General features: G+C 42.6%; 1 protein-coding gene across 1 annotated transcript in view; it reads right to left on the minus strand.

The window, feature by feature from the left end:
• Positions 1-575: 575 nt before the first annotated feature.
• HSD17B2 (hydroxysteroid 17-beta dehydrogenase 2) overlaps positions 576-23,994 on the minus strand; it is a 75,012-nt gene continuing 51,593 nt past the window's right edge. Inside the window, exons 4-5 of the mRNA XM_027619047.2 lie at positions 3,458-3,595; positions 576-1,009 (exon numbers count right to left, since the gene is read on the minus strand). Coding sequence (XP_027474848.2) covers positions 681-1,009; positions 3,458-3,595 — 467 coding nt within the window. The 3' untranslated portion in view covers positions 576-680. The remainder of the gene's footprint in view (positions 1,010-3,457; positions 3,596-23,994) is intronic.

Consider the following 23,994-nt stretch of genomic DNA (forward strand, 5'->3'; position numbering starts at 1 on the left):
TTACTTTGGACACCAAGCCAGCCACTCACATGCCCTGGGTTTGCCAAAAGGCCTCTGGGGCCCTTCTTGAGATGGGGGACCACATCCTCTTATCTCTAGGCCTCCAGGGAGAGGAAAGGAGAGGAGGTGTGTGGAGCGCTGATTACACACTGGAATCAATACCTTGTATACAGTAGGTACAGCAGGCTATCAATTCATGGTGAGAAAGACTCCACTTGACTCTGGTCCTTGCCAGTTCCTCCTCTCTTTTCCCTTCCCTACCTCATTTTCCCCATCATCTTTTTCTCTTCCTCCTCTCCTGACAGGCGGTGGAGTCCAACCAACCTGGATTTCAATTCTAACTGCCTTTTGCTAGCTGTGTGACAATGAACTAGCACCCACCCTCTCTGATCCTTAATTCCCTTACTGTTAAGTAGGGGTAGAGATACCTACCTTGGTTCTCCGATGAGAACTAGATGAGAGAGTATCTGAAATGTATCTGTGCAGAGCAGGCACTCGATTAACGTCATTTCTACCCACTAGCCTTCTCACCACTAAGTCCTGGTCAATCAACAGAATTCACAGGGAATGCAAGGTAGGAAACCACAACTTTAATGGGAAGTTCAAGTTTCCCTTTCGTTCCAAGACTAACATTTCCACATATTTGCCCGTGTGGCCTGTTCTTCAGTAGGCCTACTTAATTAGCGCTCTGGGCAAGCCCCCTCCAAAGTTATGCAATTTTTGCTAAAATAATCAAATATGCCAGTAGGACTAAAGGAAACAAAGCAGATCAACGAATAAGCCATCGCCCCCGGCGCATAAAAGGCGAAGGGGCTCTTAGCAGACACAGCATGTCGGATGTCCAGGAGCACAGGGGACATATCTGTGCTGGCCTTCATGTTGATCAACTTAAGGTAATTCCGCTGCTCGAGGATGTAGTCCCGGCCGTAGTCTTCCTGAACGTCAGAGCTCAGGTGGTCCAAGATGTCCTTTTCTTGCTTGCTCCACTCTTCGCTGGAGCCTGCAATGTCTGCGATGCAAGCAGAAGGGGGGCTCAGATACTGGGGAGGCCGTATCGGGCATGTCTGACCCCCTACCAGGGAAGCAGGCCCTTGTGAATTGGCTTCTGTTGGGAAGGATGGGCGTTCTCAAACACCTTTTATGTAAATGTGCTTTAAAATGGTATTTAATATATTTTTTTTGACATACATACAGAAAAGTTCACACGGGACTGGGTTTCCACAAACTAAATAGCCCGTGCCGCCAGCGGCAGAAGAAGAAGGCAAACCGGCCTGGAAGGCCCCACTCCTAGCCCCCTTCCCAGGAGCCACTGTCCCAAGTTAACAGAACAGAGCAGTTTTGCCTGGATTTGGACATTACGTAAATGGAATCATATATTACGCTGTGAGATTCATCCATGTACCGTGCGGTTCAATTCCCGTCAGTGCAGTTTTCCATGTGTAAATATGTCATAAATTATTGGTCCATTATACTGTGATGGGTATTGGGGTTGTTTCCAATTTGGGATTCTTACAAATCGTGCTGCCACAAACATTCTATTACATCCATTTTCATGATAATTATATACAATATAAAATGTAACATATACAATATAATATACATGCATATATATGCATACACATATATACATCTATATATAATTTTTAATATAGAAGTGATAACCTATTTCTAGGTATAAAATTAAATACACAATGTTGACTATCATCTTATCTACCTAATAAATATAATTTTAAACAATATATAACAAATATACATTTAAATATACACTTAAATTTTAACATACAAATTATATGTGATTAAATATATAAACATTTAATATAGAAGCAATGGTTGCTTATCATATATAACTTAATTATATATATTTACTTGAAAATAGAGTAGCAATGCCTGCTCATTACATGAAATAAAGTAAATAATAGGATGTATATGTTTTTAAAATTAACCTCTCCTAAGGTAACTTACAATTTTGTGTGTCCTTCTGTATTCCCTCCTTGTTCATACAAACATATATACGCATAGAAGGCTTTGGCTTAACTTTATATTACCAGGAACAAACAAAATCCAAAAAGGCTCACACTATACAGTGTTTTCCAAAGATATGATTGCTTGCTTAGTAATAAATCACAGACCTGCCTCTGATAGTCAAGCCACAGATTTAAAACAGAGCAGCAGAAATTTCCCACTGAATAGCTTTTAGGCAACCACTTCTCTATCAAAGGACTTTGCAGTCATTCCTATGTTTCAACATTTCAGTGATGCTGCCACAAATAGCCTTGCACAATACATCCTTTTGTATTTTACTGTTGTTATGTCTGCAGGCAACTCCCACAATGCGGTTAGCTGGTCAAAAGGCATCTGCATTTTGAATTTTAATACCTTCTGCCAGATTACTTTCCAGAAAGGATGCAGCAGCTCATGCTCCCTCCTGCAAAGTGTGTGATCGCTCCAGGGATGGCTGTGGGATGAGCCTGGGTTTACTAGCTTGGGTGACTCCAGGATATCAGGTCTGTGGGGAAGCCTGGCTGTGAAACGTAATCCAGTGACTTTCAATTATACTCACAGAAATGCAAATGGATTTGCTCAGTTCTTTTCATGAAGGCACAAGACCACAAATAAAGAAACGATTACCCTGACAAGTACTCTCGAGGTTTCTGGGTCTAGAACAGCATGTTGTGTGAACTATGTTCCTCCAGCTAACTCTCCCCCAGTCTCTGCTTTCCCAGACTGAGGGATTCCTTTTCCTCCCCACTTCCTCCCTCTCTAAACACCTCATGGACTTTCTAACCACTTCTGTGGGTACTCTGTGCAGAGACCCCAAAGCTCTTTTTATTGGTAACAAAGCCACCAGACTTCTGTCAACTTTCGTCTGCCACTTTTGACACCCACAAACCCATCCTCTGCCACTTTGGGGCCATACACAACGAAATTGTTAGGGTGACCTGGACCTAAATCCCATCTCGGACTCGTACCACCTCTGTGGCTCTTAACCTCTCTGAGCCTCAGTTTTCTTCCTACCCAGCCCCGCCTCCCCCATACTCCTGGTGGGATGTGTGACACTCCTCGGAAGCTCCCAACTGTCTTAATGTTAATGCCTTACTAGACGGAAAAACAACCTGAACTTGACAATGGCAAAGGCCTCCAGTATCTTGGAGGTCCTCTTTAGCGTAGGAAAATCCTTTTGAAACCTCCCTTTACTTACCTCCCCCAACTCCCAAGTGTATAATCAGCCACCCCTCACAATCCTGGGGCAGCAGCTCTCTCTGCCCACGGGTTGTCCCTGTGCTTTAATTAAAACATGTTTTTGCCCCAAAGATGTCTCAAGAATTCTTTCATGGCCATTGGTTCCAGACCCCACTCCACCAAACTTCACCTACATTCCAAAACCACATCCAAAGGACCTTCAGCATCCCTTTCAGGGTGAACACTGAGGGAGGGACTCTTAGGCTTAGACACCTACTCGTTCTGAAGCCTCCAGGCTGGATGACAGAGACTTTAATTCCCCATTTGGAAAGCTCTTGTCTCATGACTGCTGAGAACATGGTCAGAGCCGCCTTGGATGAGCTATAGGCTGCCAGCTTTTCCATTGGGACCCCTCCTGTGGGAATGAGAGAAAAAAAATATCAGGTCTGATGTTTTCATTTGTTCATCCACTAAGTGTTTAAACAGGACCTACCGCGTGCCAGGAACTGGTATCAGTGGTGACTAAGGTGGAAAAAGGGCAGGTAAGGGGGCTTCTGTACCCAGGTTAGTGCCTGTTCTTGGTCACAACCATGATCCAGCTTCCCTTGCTTCTGCCGTCCATGGCAGCTCCCTCACAGCTGGTCCAATGACAAACCAAGTGGAAAGGTCAATCTGTCCTGGTTTCTAAGCTAAATGTGATTCAGGTGAGATAAAGAAGATCTGCCCCAGCCTCTGACCTTCCAGTTCAGCCAACCACTGTTCTGAGGTTCTGGGTGGACATATCTGGGGGAGGGGTACTGGTCAGCCCATTCCAGCACCTGTAGTTGAACAAACTGGAGCTAATACTTGTCAAAACAAGGCATAATGCACACCGTAGGGACTGTGGGGCATCTTTGTATGAGGGAGTGAGAAAGGGCTTATTCTAGGAGGGCCACCTAGGGCTGGGGGGGATGCTCTTTATTGCACCTGGACCACACTTTGCTTAGAAGCTGGGAGAAATTGATCCTTACACCAGGTCTATCGGATGGACCACATGTGCAGGAGGAGCTATGGAGAGCAGAAGCAAGGGGAGTCAAAGAAGTCAAGTGACCTTAATGGAGTAAGAGTCTCTGCAGATGTAATTAAAGTACAGATCTCAAGATGAGACCAACCCAGATCAGGATGGGCCCTAAATTCAATAATGGGCTTTCTTGTAAGGGACCAAAAATAAAACACACAGAGAACCAGGGGAACAGAACACGTGAGGGTGGAGGCAGAGATGGGAGGGATGCTGCCACAAGCCAAGGACGGCCTGGAGCCCCCCAAAGCTGGGAGAGTCAAAAAGGCATTCTTCCCTAGAGTCTTCACAGGGAGTTGACCCTGGCGACACCTTAATTAATTTTAATTCTGGTCTCCAGAACTGTGATGGAACAACTTCCTGTTGTTTTAAGCTACTGTAATTTGTTACAGTGGCCCTAGGAAATGAATACGGATGTGTTCCTGGTGTTCTTTTCTGGAAGACACCGAGACTGGGGAGGGCTGCAGACAGTGAGGCCTCACAGCACTCAGGGGACCTCATGGGGAACCCAGGGAGAGTGGACAATGACATGAGGGCTCCCAGCTTTGGCCAAGATTTCTCTAGTCAAAGAAGCAAGCACTGGGTGAATGGCTAAATGAACTCAGACACAGCCATGCAATGGAATACAACTCAGCCATTTTAAAAAGTTCATTGAAAGGACTGAACTTGAGGGGTCCCTGGCTGGTTCAGTCGGTGGAGCATGCAGCTCTGGATCTTGTGAATTCGCGCCCTGTGTTGAGTGTAGAGATTACTTAAAAATAAAATCTTTTTAAAACAAAAGGGAATAAATTTGATACACACAACAGCATAGATGAGTCTCAAAATAATTACGGTGAATGAAAGAGCCAGACAAAAAACAGTGTGGACTGTGTGATTCCATATATTTAAAATTCTAGGAAATGCAAACCAATCTATAGTGATATAAACAGATCAGTTGTTACCTGCAATGGGGCAGGGGAAGGATTAGAAAGGCAGACAAGGAAGCTTTTGGGGATGATGGACAATTTCACTATCTTAATTGTGGTGATGATTTCCTGGATACATACATATGTCTAAACTTACCAAATTGTGTACTTTAAAGATTTTATTTTATTTATTTTAGAAAGAGAGTGTGCATCAGCTGGGGGAGGGGCAGAGGGAGAGAAGCAGACTCCCTTCTGAGCACCGAGCCTAATGTGGGGCTCGATCCGATGAACCTGAGATCATGACCTGAGCTGAAAGCAAGAGTCAGATGTTTAACCAACTGAGCCACCCAGGAGCCCCACAAATTGTGTTCTTTAAGTACGAACAGTTTATTGTATATCAATTATATCAAATTTTAAGGGAAGGGAAGGGAAGAAAAGGCAAGGGAAGGGAAGGGAAGGGAAGGTCAGGCAAGGCAAGGCAAGGCAAGGCAAGGGAAGGGAAGGGAAGGGAAGGAAGAAAACACCACCACCTGGCTTCCAGAGACCATGCACATCAAGAAATGCCAAAGATGACTTCATGGTTATTCTCTGCCTAAATCCCCCAGGACATTTGCACAACCATCTCTGCATGGGTGGAAGACTTCCTGTGTTCCCTGCTTTTAACCTTTCCAGGCATCCCTGTGCCACTAGCTTTCCCAGCCTTCAGCAATTTCTCAGCAAACCAAACATGGGTCCAGTTTCCTATATGTGCTTGTCCTTGTTCTTCTGACTTCACAACTTTGGAAATGATTCCTTTCCCCTGTGAGAGTCTCTTTTCTTTTTTTTCTAATTGGGTATGTTTCATCCATGGAGAACATCTTCCTTAGCCTGAGTTCTCTTCGCCTGCATCCTACCTCTATCCCCAAATTAAAGTTGTCAGTGTATTTGAGACAACAAAATATGGCTCATACTCACATCTAACATTTACTAAAGATCATTTATCAAGGTATACTTAAGTCATCACCTTATGGTCTGTAATGGGTAGGACAAACCATTGTTTTTTGATAGGCTTTCCACTACATCCTCCTAGACCCCTATAAAACACTGAATTCATTTCTGCACACAAAGAAAGCATGACTCCAATGACCATGATGTGGTTTCTTAAAGAACAGTCTTAGTAGAGACATTAGCAATTCCCATGCCTTAAATTTGATTATCTAGCCTTGATCTGAAAGCATAGAATGCAATTAAAAGGAAAATGGGGAGGGGGAGGAGCTACATAGCGGAGGAGTAGGAGACCTGGATTTCGTCTGGTCCCAGGGATTCAGCTGAATAGGGATCAAACCATTCTGAACACCTACGAACTCAACAGGAGATCGAAGAGGAGAGTAGCAACAACTGTCTGAACAGAAAAGCAACCACTTTCTGGAAGGTAGGACATGCGGAGAAGTGAATCTGAGGCGATATTCGGGAGGATAGACGGCGGGGGAGGGGGCCTCCGTCGGCCACTTCTGGCAAGTGATAGAGCCGCGGAGCACAAAATCAGAACTTTGAGAAGCCGGCTCCGCTGAGGGACGTCGCTCCAGTGGCTAAGCGGGGGGTGGAACCCTCGCGGGACAGTGTGGTCTCAGGACCCTCGGGGTCACAGAAAGACCGGGGGTGCCTGAGTGCGCCAGAGCTCCCAGGTATCGGAGCGGGGAAGCCGGCTGCAGACACGGAGCCAAGGCGCGGGCTCTCAGCTCGGGGTGGCCATAAACCGTGATCCGCGGCCCAGTCGGTCCACTGCGCCTCCAGCAGGGACCCAACAAGCGGCAGAGCCGGGGAGACTCCCCTTCCTCCCCCGGGAGGAGCAGCGCGGGAGCGCACCGCAGGGATCTGCTGGGTTTGGAGACTCCACACGGGGTCGGGTGCCAGAGATAGAAACGCTCGGTCACAGGCCGGGTGAGCACGGAGTGCGGCTGGAGACCGGGGAAACGGGAGTGACTGCTTTTCTCTGGGGGCGCACTGAGGAGCGGGGCCCCGAGTTCTCGGCTCCTTCAGGCGGAGATTGGGAGGCCGCCATTTTCATTCTCGTCCTCCAAGGCTGTACGGAAGGCTTGCAGGGAACAAAAGCTCCCGAGAGCAAACCGGAGCAGCTTGCTTAGCCCGGACCAGCAAGGGTGGGGCAATTCCGCCTCCGGCAAAGACATTTGGGAACCACGGCAACAGGCCCCTCCCCCAGAAGATCAGCACAAACAGCCAGCAAGCCAAGACCAAGTTTACCGATCAAGGAGAACGGGAGAACTCCAGCGCTAGAGGAATACTGCACACAGAATTCATGGCTTTTTTACCATGATTCTTTAGTCTTTCAAAGTTAATTTTTTAACTGTCTTTTTTTTTAATGTTTCTTTTTCCCTATTTCAACCAACATCTTAGCAATCCCTTTTTTAAAAAACATTTCTTTTTCATTTTTAGAGTCATATTCTACCTCTTCATAGTAGTTACCCTTATTTTTGGCATATATATAAGTTGTTCTCTCTTTAAAATTTTGAGATACACTTTCTTCTAACAGATCAAAATATACCCTACATCTCTAGTGTATGGCTCTGTTCTAGTCTCCCGCCTGATCACAGTCTCTCCTTTTTTTTTCTTTGTTTTTTTTTAAATCCTCTTCTTTCTTTTTTCAACCAACTTCTTATCAATTCCTTTCATAAAATCTTTTATAATTTTCATCTTTACAATCATATTCCATCCCTTCATTGTATTAACCCTTATTTTTGTACAGATACAAGTTTTTCTTTCTTTAAAATTTTGGGAGGCAGTTTCTTCTAACAGACCAAAATATATCCAAAATCTAGTGTGTGGCACTGATCTATGCACCAGCCTGATCATATTTGATCATATTCTGTTTTTTGTTTTGTTTTGTTTTGTTCTGTTCTGTTCTGTTTTTATCTTTTTCTTTTTTCTTTCTTTCCCTTTCTTTTCCCCACATTTCAGGTCTTTTCTGATTTGTTTAGAGTATATTTTCTGGGGACGTTGTTACCCTGTTAGCATTTTGTTCTCTCATTCATCTATTCTCCTCTGAACAAAATGACAAGATGGAAAAAAATCACCTCAACAAAAAACAAGAGGCAATACCAACTGCCAGGGACCTACTCAATACAGACATTAGTCTGATGTTGGAACTAGAGTTCAGAATGATGATTTTAAAGAAACTAGCTGGGCTTGAAAAAAGCATAGAAGTTATTAGAGAAACCCTTTCTGGAGAAATAAAAGAACTAAAATCTAATCAAGTCGAAATCAAAAAGGCTATTAATGAGGTGCAATCAAAAATGGGGGCACTAACAGGATGAATGAGGCAGAAGAGAGAATTACTGATATAGAAGACCTAATGATGGAAAATAAAGAAGCTGAGAAAAAGAGAGATAAACAACTACTGGATCACGAGGGCAGAATTCGAGAGATAAGCGATACCATTAGACAAAACAACATTAGAATAATTGGGATCCCAGAAGAAGAAGAAGAAAGAGAGACGGGGGCAGAAGGTATATTGGAGCAAATTATACAAGAGAACTTCCCTAATGTGGGGAAGGAAACAGGCATCAAAATCCAGGAGGCAAAGACAACCCCTCTCAAAATCAATAAAAATAGGACAACACCCCAACGTCTAATAGTAAAACTTACGAGTCTTAGAGACAAAGAGAAAATCCTGAAAGCAGCTCAGGAGAAGAGATATGTAACCTACAATGGTAGAAACATTAGATTGGCAACAGACCTGTCCACAGAGACCTGGAAGGCCAGAAAGGACTGGCATGATATCCTCAGAGCAGTAAACGAGAAAAATATGCAGCCAAGAATACCATATCCAGCTAGGCTGTCATTGAAAATAGAAGGAGAGATAAAAAGCTTCCAGGACAAACAAAAACTAAAGGAATTTGCAAACACGAAACCAGCCCTACAAGAAATATTGAAAGGGGTCCACTAAGCAGAGAGAGAGCCTAAAAGCAACATAGACGAGAAAGGAACACAGACAATATACAGTCACAGTCACCTTACAGGCAATACAATGGCACTAAATTCATATCTTTCAATAGTTACCCTGAATGTAAATGGGCTAAATGCCCCAATCAAAAGACACAGGCTATCAGATTGGATAAAAAAACAAGACCCATCAATCTGCTGTCTGCAAGAGACTCATTTTAGACCCAAAGACACCCCCAGATTGAACGTGAGGGGGTGGAAAACCATTTACCATGCTAACGGACACCAAAAGAAAGCTGGGGTGGCAATCCTTATATCAGACCAATTAGATGTTAAACCAAAGACTGTAATAAGAGATGAGGAAGGACACTATATCCTACTTAAAGGGTCTATCCAATTAGAAAATCTAACAGTTGTAAATATCTATGTCCTTAACATGGGAGCAGCCAATTATATAAGCCAATTAATAACAAAAGCAAAAAACACACTGACAACAATACAATAATAGTGGGGGACTTTAACATCCCCCTGACTGAACAGATCATCTAAGCAAAAGATCAACAAGGAAATAAAGACTTTAAATGACACACTGGACCAAATGGACTTCACAGACATATTCAGAACATTCCATCCCAAAGCAACAGAATACACATTCTTCTCTAGTGCCCATGGAACATTCTCCAGAATAGATCACATCCTAGGTCACAAATCAGGTCTCAACCGGTACCAAAAGATTGGGATCATTCCCTGCATATTTTCAGACCACAATGCTTTGAAACTAGAACTCAGTCACAAGAGGAAAGTTGGAAAGAACTTAAATACACGGAGGCTAAAGAGCATCCTACTAAAGAATGAATGGGTCAACCAGGAAATTAAAGAAGAATTAAAAAAATTCATGGAAACCAATGAAAAGCAAAACACAACTATTCAAAATCTTTGGGAGGAAAGTATATAGCAATACAAGAGGAAAGTATATAGCAATACAAGCCTTTCTCAAGAAACAAGAAAGGCCTCAAATACACATCCTAACCCTACACCTAAAGGAGCTAGAGAAAAAACAGCAAATAAAGCCTAAACCCAGCAGGAGAAGAGAAATAATAAAAATCAGAGCAGAAATCAATGAAATAGAAACCAAAAGAACAGTAGAACAGATCAATGAAACCAGAAGCTCGTTCTTTCAAAGAATTAACAAGATTGATAAACCCCTGGCCAGACTTATCAAAAGGAAAAGAGAAATGACCCAAATCAACAAAATCATGAATGAAAGAGGAGAGATCACAACCAACACTAAAGAAATACAAACAATTATAAGAACATATTATGAGCAACTAGATGCCAGCAAATTAGATAACCTGGAAGAAATGGATGCATTCCTAGAGATGTATCAACTACTAAAACTGAACCAGGAAGAAATAGAAAACCTGAACAGATCTATAACCACTAAGGAAATTGAAGCAGTCATCAAAAGTCTCCCAACAAACAAAAGCCCAGGGCCAGATGGCTTCCCAGGGGAATTCTACCAAACATTTAAAGAAGAATTAATACCTATTCTTCTGAAACTGTTCCAAAAAATAGAAATGGAAGGAAAACTTCCAAACTCATTTTATGAGGCCATCATTACCTTGATTCCCAAACCAGACAAAGACCCCATCAAAAAGAATTACAGACCAATATCCTTGATGAACATGGATGCAAAAATTCTCACCCAAATACTAGCCAATAGGATCCCACAGTACATTAAAAGGATTATTCACCACGACCAAGTGGGATTTATCCCTGGGCTGCAAGGTTGGTTCAGCATCTGCAAATCAATCAACATGATATAATACATTAATGAAAGAACAAGAATCATATGATCCTCTCAATAGATGCAGAAAAAGCATTTGACAAAGTACAGCATCCTTTCTTGATCAAAACTCTTCAGAGTATAGGTATAGGGTCAGAGGGTCCATACCTCAACATCATAAAAGCCATCTATGAAAAACCCACAGTGAATATCATTCTCAATGGGGAAAAACTGAGAGCTTTCCTCCTAAGGTCAGGAACACGGCAGGGATGTCCACTCTCACCACTGCTATTCAACATAGTATTAGAAGTCGTAGCCACAGCAATCAGACAACAAAAAGATATCAAAGGCATCCAAATCAGAAAAGCAGAAGTCAAACTCACTGTTTGCAGATGATATGATACTTTATCTGGAAAACCCGAAAGACTCCACCCCAAAACTGCTAGAACTCATACAGGAATTCAGTAAAGTGGCAGGATATAAAATCAATGCACAGAAATCGGTGGCATTCCTATACACCAACAGCAAGACAGAAGAAAGAGAAATTAAGGAGTCGATCCCATTTACAATTGCACCCAAAACCATAAGATACCTAGGAATAAATCTAACCAAAGAGGCAAAGGATCTATACTCAGAAAATTGTAAAATACTCATGAAAGAAATTGAGGAAGACACAAAGAAATGGAAAAACGTTCCATGCTCATGGATTGGAAGAACAAATATTGTGAAGATGTCACCACTACCTAGAGCAATCTACACATTCAATGCAATCCCCATCAAAATACCATCCACTTTTTTCAAAGAAATGGAACAAATAATCCTAAAATTTGTATGGAACCAGAAGAGACCCCGAATGGCCAGAGGAATGTGGAAAAAGAAAAGCAAAGCTAGGGGCATCACAATTCCGGACTTCCAGCTCTATTACAAAGCTGTCATCATCAAGACAGTATGGTACTATGCAGAAGAATGAAACTGGACCATTTCCTTACACCACACACACAAATAGACTCCAAATGGTTGAAAGACCTAAATGTGAGACAGGAGTCCATCAAAATCCTTAAGGAGAACACAGGCAGCAACCTCTTCGTCCTCAGCCACAGCAACTTCTTCCTAGAAACATCGCCAAAGGCAAGGGTAGCAAGGGCAAAAATGAACTATTGGGACTTCATCAAGATAAAAAGCTTTTGCACAGCAAAAGAAACAGTCCACAAAACCAAAAGACAACTGACAGAATGGGAGAAAATATTTGCAAATGACATATCAGATAAAGGGCTAGTATGCAAAATCTATAAAGAACTTCTTAAACTCAACACCCAAAGAACAAATGATCTAATCAAGAAATGGGCAGAAGACATGAACAGACATTTTTCCAAAGAAGACATCCAAATGGCCACCAGACACATGAAATGTGCTCAACATTGCCCGGCATCAGGGAAATCCAAATCAAAACCTCAATGAGATACCACCTCACACCCGTCAGAATGGCTAAAATTAACAAGTCAGGAAACGACAGATGTTGGCGGGGATGCGGAGAAAGGGGAACCCTCCTACACTGTTGGTGGGAATGCAAGCTGGTGCAGCCACTCTGGAAAACAGGATGGAGGTTCCTCACAAAGTTGAAAATAGAGCTACCATACGAGCCAGCAATTGCACTACTGGGTATTTACCACAAAGATACAAATGTAGGGATCCGAAGGGGTACGTGCACCCCGATGTTTATAGCAGGAATGTCCACAATAGCCAAACTGTGGAAAGAGCCAAGATGTCCATCGACAGATGAATGGATAAAGAAGAAGTGGTATATATGTACAATGGAATATTATGCAGCCATCAAAAGGAATGAGATCTTGCCATTTGCAAGGACATGGGTGGAACTGGAGGGTGTTATGCTGAGCGAAATAAGTCAATCAGAGAAAGACATGTATCCTATGACCTCACTGATATGAGGAATTCTTAATCTCAGGAAACAAATGGAGGGTTGCTGGAGTGGTGGGGGGTGGGAGGGATGGGGTGGCTGGGTGATAGACATTGGGGAGGGTATGTGCTATGGTGAGCGCTGTGAAGTGTGCAAGACTGTTGAATCACAGATCTGTACCTCGGAAACAATGCAATATATGTTAAGAAAAAAAAAAGAAGAAGAAGATAGCAGGAGGGAAAGAATGAAGGGGGGCAAATCGGAGGGGGAAAAGAACCATGAGAGACAATGGACTCTGAGAAATAAACAGGGTTCTAGAGGGGAGGGGGTGGGGGGATGGGTTATCCTGGTGATGGGTATTAAAGAGGGCATGTTTTGCATGGAGCACTGGGTGTTATACACAAACAATGAATCATGGAACACTACATCAAAAACTAATGATGTAATGTATGGTGATTAACATAACAATAAAAAATTTAAAAAAAAGGAAAATGAACATGAAAATGTATGGAACCAAATACACACAAGTACAGGTCAAGTTGGGAAAATCTGAATAACACTGGTGGATTACCATTATTAGTATGCTGCTTATAATATTGTACTATAGTTTTGCAAAACAACTATTGGAGGAAACAGGGTAAAGAGTACATAAGATCTCTATTCTTTCTTAAAACTCTAGGTAAGTCTATGATGATCTCAAAAATTTCAATATAAAAAGAGCATAACATCTGCACCCTTGTGTTCATTGCAGCATTATTTACAACGGCCAAGACATGGAAACAACCTAAGTGTCCATCAGTGGAGGAATGGATAAAGAAAACTTAGTATATATATGCAATGGAATATTATTCAACTGTTAAAAGTTAGGAAGGCAATCCTGCCATTTGCACCAACATGGGTAGACCTTGAGAATCTTGAGGGCCTTGAGGGCATTATGCTAAGTGAAATAAGTCAGAAAGAAAAGAAATACTGTATGATCGCACTTTACAGATACAGGGAATGGGTTGATGGTTACCAGAGGTGGAGGGTGCGGTGAAATGGGTGAAGGTCAAAGAGTACAAACTTCCAGTTATAACATAGGTAAGTTCCAGAGATATAATGTACAACATAGTGATGGTTAATGATACCATATTATATATTTGAAAATTTGCTAGGAGAGTAAATCTTAAAAGTTTTCATCATAAGAAAAAGAAATTGTATCTATGTGAGGTGATAGATGGTAACTAAACTTTTGTGGTAATCATTTTGCAATATATACATATATCATATCAGTATATTATCTACCTTAAACTAATACAAGGTTATATGTCAACTATATCTCAATAAAACTGGTGAGGGGGATGGGGAGAGCATAGGCATTGAAGAAGAGAGACCTAGAATAATTCAATTATCATCCTTATTCTTACATGATTGTTAAAACTTTGGTCTGGCTCACATAATTTCGTTTTAGGAAATACTCATCCTTACCCCCCTGTTTTTGTGGGAAGACTATTGATTAATGTTTCTGTCTTCCTCATTGAAAGGGGCAGACTGACCCACCACAATACTCCATTCCCTGGACCAGGAGATTGGGTTGGGGCTGAGCATGTGACCTCAATTGAGCCAGAATCCTGAGGATGGTGGAAGGGAGATGACCTTATTGTTTATTCCTGGCTATGTGAGTAGGATAATGGTGGAAAGCCAGAACTCCCAGGGGTCATTTCTGCTACCATATTGGAGAAGGTAAGCAAAGGAAAGCAGAGGAGCAAGAAAGGGAGAGGAGAAGTTGTAAGTGGGGGGTTGCGAAGGGAAACAGGAGACGAGCTGGGGGGAAGAGCTATGATGAACCCATTTTATGACTTAGTTCTAGTCAGTGGGTGAGCCAATTAATTCCTTTTCCCTCTTCTGTTTTAGTTAGTTTGAGGATTGACCCTGTCACTTAAAAGAAAGAGTCCTGAGGCTTAACTGATGGAATTTCATTATAGCATCTGGCATCAAACACTAGACTCTGGGGGAGACAGAGGAAAAAGAAAAAAAACATTAAACTCTGGTTTCTGTCTTGCCTCAGATAACCAGCTGATTTTTTTTTTTTAAACATACGCTCCACACCCAGCATGGAGCCCAACCCAGGGCTTGAACTCACACCCCTGAGACCAAGAGCTCCACCCTTAACTGACTGAGTCACCCAGGTACCCCCAGCTGATTCTTTTTAAAGTTTTAGTATCACAAAATGTTAAGAGTTCCAAACCCAACTTTTTCCTTTTACTGGTGAGAAAGGCCCAAGAAGGTAAAGCAACATGTTCTAATTTGCAACCCAGTTTGCAGAGTTACACCCATCTCACTTCTCCACAATTTTACAGATAAGGAGAACCTGGCTGGCTACCATGTCGGTTAGCAGAGGGCTGTGGTAAAGAGCCGATTTTGAAGCCAGTGCTGCCTACGTTCAAATCCCAGGTCTGTCATTGATGAGTAAAATAAATTAAAATCAGGAAAGTCATTTTATGTTTATGTATCTCTGTTTTTTTCATCTGTAAATTGAGAATGATAGTATATGCATCACAGAGCTGTTGTGAAGGTCAAACATATTAATATATTAGAATGGTGCCTGGCACAAAGTAAGCTCCCTATACGAGCTTTCTTGTGTTAGGGCTACTCAAGGTTTTCAGAATTTTTCAATAGCCCAAAAGGTTCTGTATGTTTGGTGTTTCTTAGAGTAGTAAGCGCACCTGTTTCAGGCTTTCCCAACAGTACTTGTTTATGTGGATTTCTAGGACCCATCCTAGACCTACTGAAGCAGAATCTGCAAATGAAACCAATCCAAGTGATTCTTTTGACTACTAAGCCTTGAACTATTACCTTAGGGTTTTGGTCACATATTTCTGAATATGTGCTTTCAGGGTGACCTACTGCGTTACAGATGATAGGACAGGTGGTAAGAATTGATCATATCCCATATTATCAATCTACACAGAAAACGTGCTTTGGACCAAACAGTTAAGACACGTTTGTCTTTTGTATGATATCGAACCCTGTGAAGTTGCCATTATTAGACCATTTCTGCCCTACAAAATGGCAGTTCTGTAAGGTTCAACCTCATAGATTCAACCCTGCTGTTAATGTTTCCTAGTAGTGTCTAAGATTCCTGGGGGCATAGGATGAGGTAAGTGCAGATGTCCAAGTCTCGCTGACCGAGATCCTCACAGGGTCTCAGAGCATGCTTCCTTCTTGACTTTATGCACCCCTTCATTGCCTATCCAGTTAGATTTGTAATTTCTGTTTTTGTTCCGTTCAGGTTAAATTCCTATTGCCAGAAGTCAGCAAGGCAAGAGGTTGCCAAGAATGTGGTAAGTTTATTTCCATTTCTAAGGGAAAACTTGACTTCCAAAACAGAGGGCTTATCTATTGGGACGCAAAAGAACTGGTGAGGAACACACAACCCTGGGTAAACGTGTGGGTTATAGCGTTAATGACCGTACAGAGTACTGATGTAATTCCAAGAAGGCTGTCTTGGAAATCTACATACTCATCCACTAGCTGACATCAAATAAAACCAGAATGCCCAGAGAGACAAATATACACTTTGTGCTTATTTTTAAATTTTTTTTTAAAGATTTTATTTATTTATCAGGGAGAGACAGAGGCAGGCAGAGGGAGAAGCAGGCTCCTTGCTAAGCAAGGAGCTCGATGCGGGACTCGATCCCAGGACCCTGGGATCATGACCTGAGCCAAAGTCAGACGCTTAACCGACTGAGCCACCCAGGCGTCCCTAAATTTTGTTTTTAAATTCCAGATCTGTGGTATATAACTCGGTAGGCACAGAATCACCTTGGGAACATTAAAACACAGCAAAACAAAAAACATAAACAAAAAACTTAATGCCCAGGCCCTACCCTAGAACAAAGAAATAAAACAATTCTGGCAGTGGGACCTGAACATCAGTATTTAAATAAAACTCTGAAGGTGATTTTAATGTGAGGACAGTTTTTCTGAGTCAGTGGTTCTCAATGTTGGTGAGTATCAGAATCACCTGGGGAACTAATGAAGCAGCCAGAGGTCAAGGCCCTTCAAGGAGAAACGAGCCTCGGCTTTTGTGGTGTTCCCACATTCCCTGGGTGAACCTGATTTACTCCTGTGACCCCAAATTTTGAGACCCTCTGTTAATTGTTTTAGAGCAATAGTTTTCATACTTAGTAGCTATTGGAATTGCCTGGGGAGCTTTAAAAAAAGTCTATTCCTCCCCCCCACCTTCCCACGTGATTTAATTGATTTGTGGTTCATCATAGGCACTAGAATGTTTAAGAAGCTCCCCCAGGTGATTCTACTGTGCAGACAGTGTTGTTAAACATTTCTAGAGAACATTTCTGAAAATTTTCCATATATTTCTATCCTCTGGACATGTAAAAGCTCATACCAGCTTGAGATCTGAAAAAAAAAACCTAATCTCTGATTTGGCTGTAGAAGGTGCATATGATCTCAGACGTTGGATAGAGACCTGGCAGTGTTTACCCTTGATCTAAATCTCACAGATGTGGGGGGTAAGATATGTTGTGTTTTGGGAACTGAGATTAAAGAAACTTTCTAATGTTGTGCTGGAAGAAGGGGAGTTTTTGTGAGCTGTATAAGCCTGGATCAAAATATATTCCTTTCAAATTAGTTGAGTGAAAGCCACTCTCAAAAGGTTGCATATTGTATGGTTTCATTTATATGACATTCTTGAAATAAAATTACAGAGATGGAGAACAGATTCATGGTTGTCGGGGTTGGGAATGGGGTGAGGGAGTGGATGTGGCTGTAAAGGGGCATCTTGGAGGGTCCCTGTGATGGAACCCCTCTGTGTCTTGATTGTGTCAGTAGGTCACAGGAAGTGCACACATAAGTGAGTGCAGATATAACTGGTGAAATCTGAGTAATTCTTTGCACTGCAGCAATGTCTGTTACATGGTTTTTAAAATTTAAATTTGGGGCGCCTGGGTGGCTCAGTCATTAGGTGTCTGCCTTTGGCTCGGGTCATGGTCCCGGGGTCCTGGGATAGAACCCCGCATTGGGGCTCCCTGCCCTGCGGGAAGCCTGCTTCTCCCTCTCCTACTCCCCCTGCTTGTGTTCCCTCTCTCGCTGTGTCTCCCTCTGTCAAATAAATAAAATCTTTTTAAAAAATTTAAATTTAATTTAACTTAAATTTAAATAAAATTTAATTAACATATACTGTATTATTAGTTTCAGAGGTAGAATACAGCACCCAGTGCTCATTCCATCAATTTGCCCTCCTGAATACCATTCACCCAGTCACCCCATCCCCCACCCACCTCCCCTCCAGCAGCCCTGTTTGTTTCCTGTAGTTAAGAGTCTCTCATGTTTTGTCTCCCTCTCTGTTTTTGTCTTACTTTATTTTTCCTTCCCTTCCCTTATGTTCATCTATTTTGTTTCTTAATTCCACATGAGGGAAATCATACGGTATTTGTTTTTCTCTGACTGACTTATTTTGCTTTGCATAATATCCTCTAGTTCCATCCACGTCATTGCAAACACACACACCCCACCTCTTCTTTATCCATTCATATGTCGATAGACATCTGGGCTCTTTCCATACTCTGGCTATTGTGGACATTGCTGCTTCAAACACTGGGGTGCAGGTACCCCTTCGAGTCACTGTTTATATCCTTTGGATAAATACTTAGTAGTGCAATTGCTGGGTCGTAGGGTAGCTCTATTTTCAATTTTTTCAGGGACCTCCGTACTGTTTTCCAGAGTGGTTGCACCACATTACATGGTTTTGATACTCCATGTTTATGCAAGATGTTATTAGGGGAGGTGGGATGAAGGGTAAACAGAACTTCCTTGTACATATCCTTGCAACTTCCTGTGAATCTATTAATTATTTCCAAATAAAAGTTTAAAAAATACATACTCCCTTTAAGACAGGCTTAACAAGGGAGAATTGCTTAGCTCCCATGTAGGTCTTTGGCTGAATAAAGGTCCATAAAATCTCCTAAAATTTTGGTAAATAAAACTAAAAATTTAAGTTTTTGGAGTTTGTCATTGGAGGCCAAAAAGTAAGGCCTGGCTCATTTGAAATTTTAAAAGATGACAAATCCTCCTGGACAAGCTAGAGCTTTAGAAACATCTGCCAAGGGTGCAACCACATTTAAAGTGACAGTATACTTCTTTCCTGATGAGGGAGCAGAAGGCAAGCTGAGGACAAAGCATAAGCTGACACCCCTGAAATGCCACACCCACTACTCCTGGGTGGGATGTGTGACATTCCTCCAGGAAGCTCCCAACTGTCTTAATGTTAATGCCTTACTAGAGGGAAAAACAACCTGAACTTGACAATGGCAAGGCCTCCAGGATCTTGGAGGTCCTCTTTAGCGTAGGAAAATCCTTTTGGAAAACTCCCTTTTCCTTACCTCCCCCACCTCCCCCACCTCCCAAGTGTAATCAGCCACCCCTCACAATCCTGGGGCAGCAGCTCTCTCTGCCCTCGGGTTCTGTCCCCATGCTTTAATAAAACCACCTTTTTGCACCAAAGCCTTGTCTCCAGAATTCCTTCTTGGCCATTGGCTCCGGACCTCACCCCACCAACCCTCACCTATATTCCAAAACCGTATCATTTCTCACTCTATCCCACGCATACCCCCCATCACAGATGTGACTAATGTAAAAACAAAACTTTGCACTTAGCGCGGTACTTGCTTAGGACATACCAAAATTGAATGTTAGGTTTCCCCACAACAGATTCTAAGTAGCCAATTCTAATAAAATACTTGGGGTGACTTACCCAGTCACCAATGGGATTTATTTTAACCAACCACGCACAGACCTACAGACTCTTTCTGATGTGGGAAACAAAGGCAGAGGAAATGTAGATAAAATGAAACGTCCTTACAACTTGCAGCTCATTGACAAATGCTTTAGGCAGGTGGAGTATAAGGTTCTTCCGGGAAACTCCGGGACAGTCTTAATGTTAAGCCTTGCTAGAGGGAAAAACAACCTTAGGTTGACACTGGCCAGGCCTCCAGTACCCCAGGAGTCTTCTTTAGCATATGAAAGTCCTTTTGGAACTTCCCTTTGTCTTTACTTCCCCCAACCCCACAGTATCTAATCAATTGCTCCTCACAGTAGCTCTTTCTGTTCATGGATCCAGTCCCCGTGTTTAAAACTAAAAACACCTTTTTGCACCGAAGACGTCTCAAGCATTCTTTCCTGGCTGTCCACTCCAGACCCCGACACTACTCCAAATCACATCGTTTCCACCCTTCCTCCTAACTGCAAACTTTCTATCCTTACTTAGTGTAGCCACCATGACTATAGCGTCCCTTTCTCCAGAAGATTCCACCTTCTACCACCCAGTTTGTCTGTCTCAGGGAAATATTCAGTGGCTTTGTTCCCTGGCAAGTGAATAAACTCAGCGTTCATGTTGTTGATACTGTTGAGGTAGTTTTGGAATACAGGTGGGGTTTGGTGGGGTGAGAAGGTTGTTCTTCCCTCTAGTAAGGCATTAACATTAAGACAGTTGAGAGCTTCCTGGAAGAATGTCACACACATTCCACCCGGGACAGGTTGGGGGGAGGTTGCAGGATGTCAGCTTGTGCTTTGTCTTCAGTTAGCCTTCTGCTCCCTCATCACTGTTGGTCATGGACTAAAAATGAGGGAAACTTGAAGTTACAATTTTGGAGCTTTCAAAAGAATAGTGTCGACCCCCTCTCTCTCGCTGTTCTGAGGCATGGACTTTTCCTGACTCCCTTGGTATGGCATAAGCAGTAAGTTAGTAACATATCCTAAGGTTCTACCAGCCAAATGGCCCTGATGTCCTCTGAGATAACACGGGACCTCAAAACCTCTTCAGCACTGTCTGATCACTACCTACCTGATCCTCTCTTTTCTACCTAAAACTAGCATATGGGCACATAGGAATTATGGGACTCAAAGGGTTTTGCAAGTGGATGCCCCAGCAGGGGACGGAAATAGTGCAACCTTTCAGCCTGAGGCTGTTGATACTGTGATTTGTAATAAGAGATATTTATTTGGCCATTTCTAGCACAGAGCTCCTAAAACCCTTGGAATTTCCTAAGTGATGACCTCAGCAGATGTCTTTTGTTATGTTAATAACGAGTGACAAGAGCTCACCTAAGGGCGGGGACTGGTTGCCAAGGGAACCAACCAGCTGATTCAAGGGGCAGAACTTTCAGTCCTTCCCCAACCCCCCAGCTCCTGGGAGGGGAGAGGGGCTGGACATTGAGGTCAATCACCAATGGCCAAAAGATTTAATTACTAGTGCCCAAGTAATGAAGCCTCCATAAACACCTAAAAGGAAGAGGTTTGAAGAGTTCCCAGGCTGGTGAAAATGTAGATTCAGAGAGCACGGAAGCTCCCTGGCCTTTCCCTATGCCTTGTCCTACATATCTCTTCATCTGGCTGGTGATCTGTAGCCTTTAATATTCTATGTAATAAACTGGTAATCCAGTAAGTAAGCAGGTTTCCTGAGTTCTATGAGCAGCTCTAACAAATTAATTGAACCCAAGGAGAAGGTCCCTGGAAACTTCATTCTATAGCTGGTGGGTCCAGAAGCACAGGTGACAAACTGGCATCTGAAGTAGGGGGTGGAGGGGATGTCTTGTAGGACTGAGCCCTTAACCTGTAGGATCTGATGTTATCTCCAGGTAGATATTGGCAGAATTGAGTTGAATTACAGGACTCCACAGTGGAATTGGGTATAGGACATATTTATAGGATGACAAAAAGAAAAACTATAGGCCCAAAATGGAGTCACTTATGCTAGGCCACATCACCCAATGAAGGCTTGATACCTAACCTAATTACATTTTGAAACTCCTACAGAAATATAGTCTTAACTGGGTCCGTCAGGAGTTTTCTGACTGGCCACACCAGTGAGGTAATCTGTCACTTGGGCCCTCTCCATTCCCCCACCACCACCCCCAAAGGAAGACGAAGTGTTGATAAGACCCTCTGCTCTTCCCCCTAAGGGAAAGTGAATTTATCTGAAACAATCCTTTCTTTTGCTAGTTATCTCCATGCCCCACTCTCCTTCCTATAAAAACCTTCCATTTTGTACAACTCCTCAGATCTCCCCTTTACTTGCTAGATGGGGTGCTGCCCAATTCATGAATCAGTTAATAAAGCCAATTAGGTCTTAGAAATTTGCTCTGTTGAATTTTTGCTCTTTAACAAGGGGTCCCAAAGTCCCATGCCCACAGCAGCTGTCTCATTCTCTAATACCTTCCTAAGCCAGAACTCAGATGACCTTGTTTTAGGAAAATGTAATGCGGGCTCCCAGCCAGTTTCTCCCTCCTCTAAGGTCATCTGGAGTCAACTCAAGTAACAAAGTCCATTCCTTTATTGAGCTTTTCCAAGCTGAAAATACAGACTAAGCACGTGGCCCCAAGAGAATCAGGTTTGCTAATCTCCTTTAGGCATGGTTCGAAGAAATTTGAGACTAATAGCATTTGGTTGTTCCTTGTAATCCAACAGTCCCTGGGGATGTGACAAACCATTTGAATATCAAAGTCAAAGTTTGGGACCTTGTCATTCAAAGTGTGGTTGGTAGCCAGGAGCAGCCCTTGGAAGCTGTTAGAAGTGCAAATCCTCAGGTCTCACTCCAGTGCAATTGAATCAGAAATCTGGCGGTGGGTACAATTTTTTTTTATTTTGGTAAAATGCATATAAAATTCACCATATACCCTTTTTAAGGTACACAATTCAGTGGCATTTAGTATTTTCACAATACCATACAAACATCACTGCTATCTAGCTCATTCTCATTGTCTCAGAAGAAAAACCTATAACCATTAGGGGCACAGTTGGTTAAGCATCTGGCTCTTAGTTTCAGCTCAGGTAGTGATCTCGGGGTCCTGATCTCAGGGTCATGAGATTGAGCCCTGGGACAAGCTCACATAAAGCCCCCTGTCCAGCCCCGAGTCAGGCTCCACGCTCAGCCCTGAATCTGCTTAAGTTTCTCTCTCCCTCTCCCTCTGCCCCTTCCCTGCCATACTCATCTGCTCGCTCGCTCGCTCTCAAATAAAAAAATAATCGAGAGAGAGGGAGAGAGAAAGGAGGAAGAGAGGCAGGGAGGGAGGGAGGGAGGGAGGAAGGAAGGAAGGAAGGAACGAAGGAAGGAAGGAAGGAAGGAAGGAAGGAAAGAAGGAAGAAAGGAAGAAAACCCTGTAGCCATTAAGCAGTCCCTTCTTATTCCCTCTCCTCCCGCCCCTGACAAAGGCTAATATGCTCTCCATCTCTCTGGATTTGCCTTTTTTAGACACTTCATATAAATAGGATCATCTAATATGTGGCTTTTTGTGTCTGGTTTCTGTCACTTACCATAATCTTTTCAAGGTTCATTCATTCTGTACCATGTATCAGTGGTTCATTCATTTCTATGGATTAATAATATCCCATTGTATGAATAGATGACGTTTTGCTTATCGTTTCATTAGTTAATGAACAATTTGGGTTATTTCCACCTCTATTATGAATCATGAATGCTATAAACAACTGTGTACAAGTTTTTGTTTGAACACCTGTTTTCTGTTCTCTTGAGTATATGTAGGAATTGAATTGCTGGGTCATATGGTAACTCTATGTTTAAGTTGTTACGGAACCACCAAGTGTTTCCATAGAGGCTGGGCCATTTTATGCTCCCATCAGAACTCATGAGTGTTCCAATATCTGCACACCCTTGCCACCGAGTGTTGTTTTCTGGTTTTTGTTTTGTTTTGTTTTGTTTTGTTTTTTGTAGCCATCCTAGTGGATATGAAATGCTATCTCACTGTAGTTTTGATTTCCTGCTGTTGTTTTTAACTAGCCCTCCTTGGTGATTCTAATGCATCAGAAATTTGAAAAAGTTGTCCAGGGACCAATAGCATCCACTCAGAAGCTAGTTTTAGAAATGCAGAGTCTTAGACCAATTAAGACTATTCTGTCAAATTCTGCATTTTAATAAGATCCCCAGGTGATCACAACATACCTTGGTGTTGTTTGAGAAGCACTGGTGAAGGAGACATCCCTAATTGTTAACGCTTCCTAATCATCTTTTAAATTTGCTAGAGTGAGGGTCTGTGTTTTTAATGCCCCATTTATCTAGTTTATTCTTGTTGGACAGTCTGGAAAAGCGAGAGGAACACAGAACTTGGAGTAAAACAGGCAAACCCAGTTTCCACTACTGACTCTATTGCTCACGGGCTGGATGACCCCAGGCTAGTGTGCTTGATCTAGAAGAGGA

The sequence above is a fragment of the Zalophus californianus genome, chromosome 17, assembly GCF_009762305.2.
Source record: "Zalophus californianus isolate mZalCal1 chromosome 17, mZalCal1.pri.v2, whole genome shotgun sequence".
In the NCBI taxonomy this organism is placed as follows: domain Eukaryota; kingdom Metazoa; phylum Chordata; class Mammalia; order Carnivora; family Otariidae; genus Zalophus; species Zalophus californianus.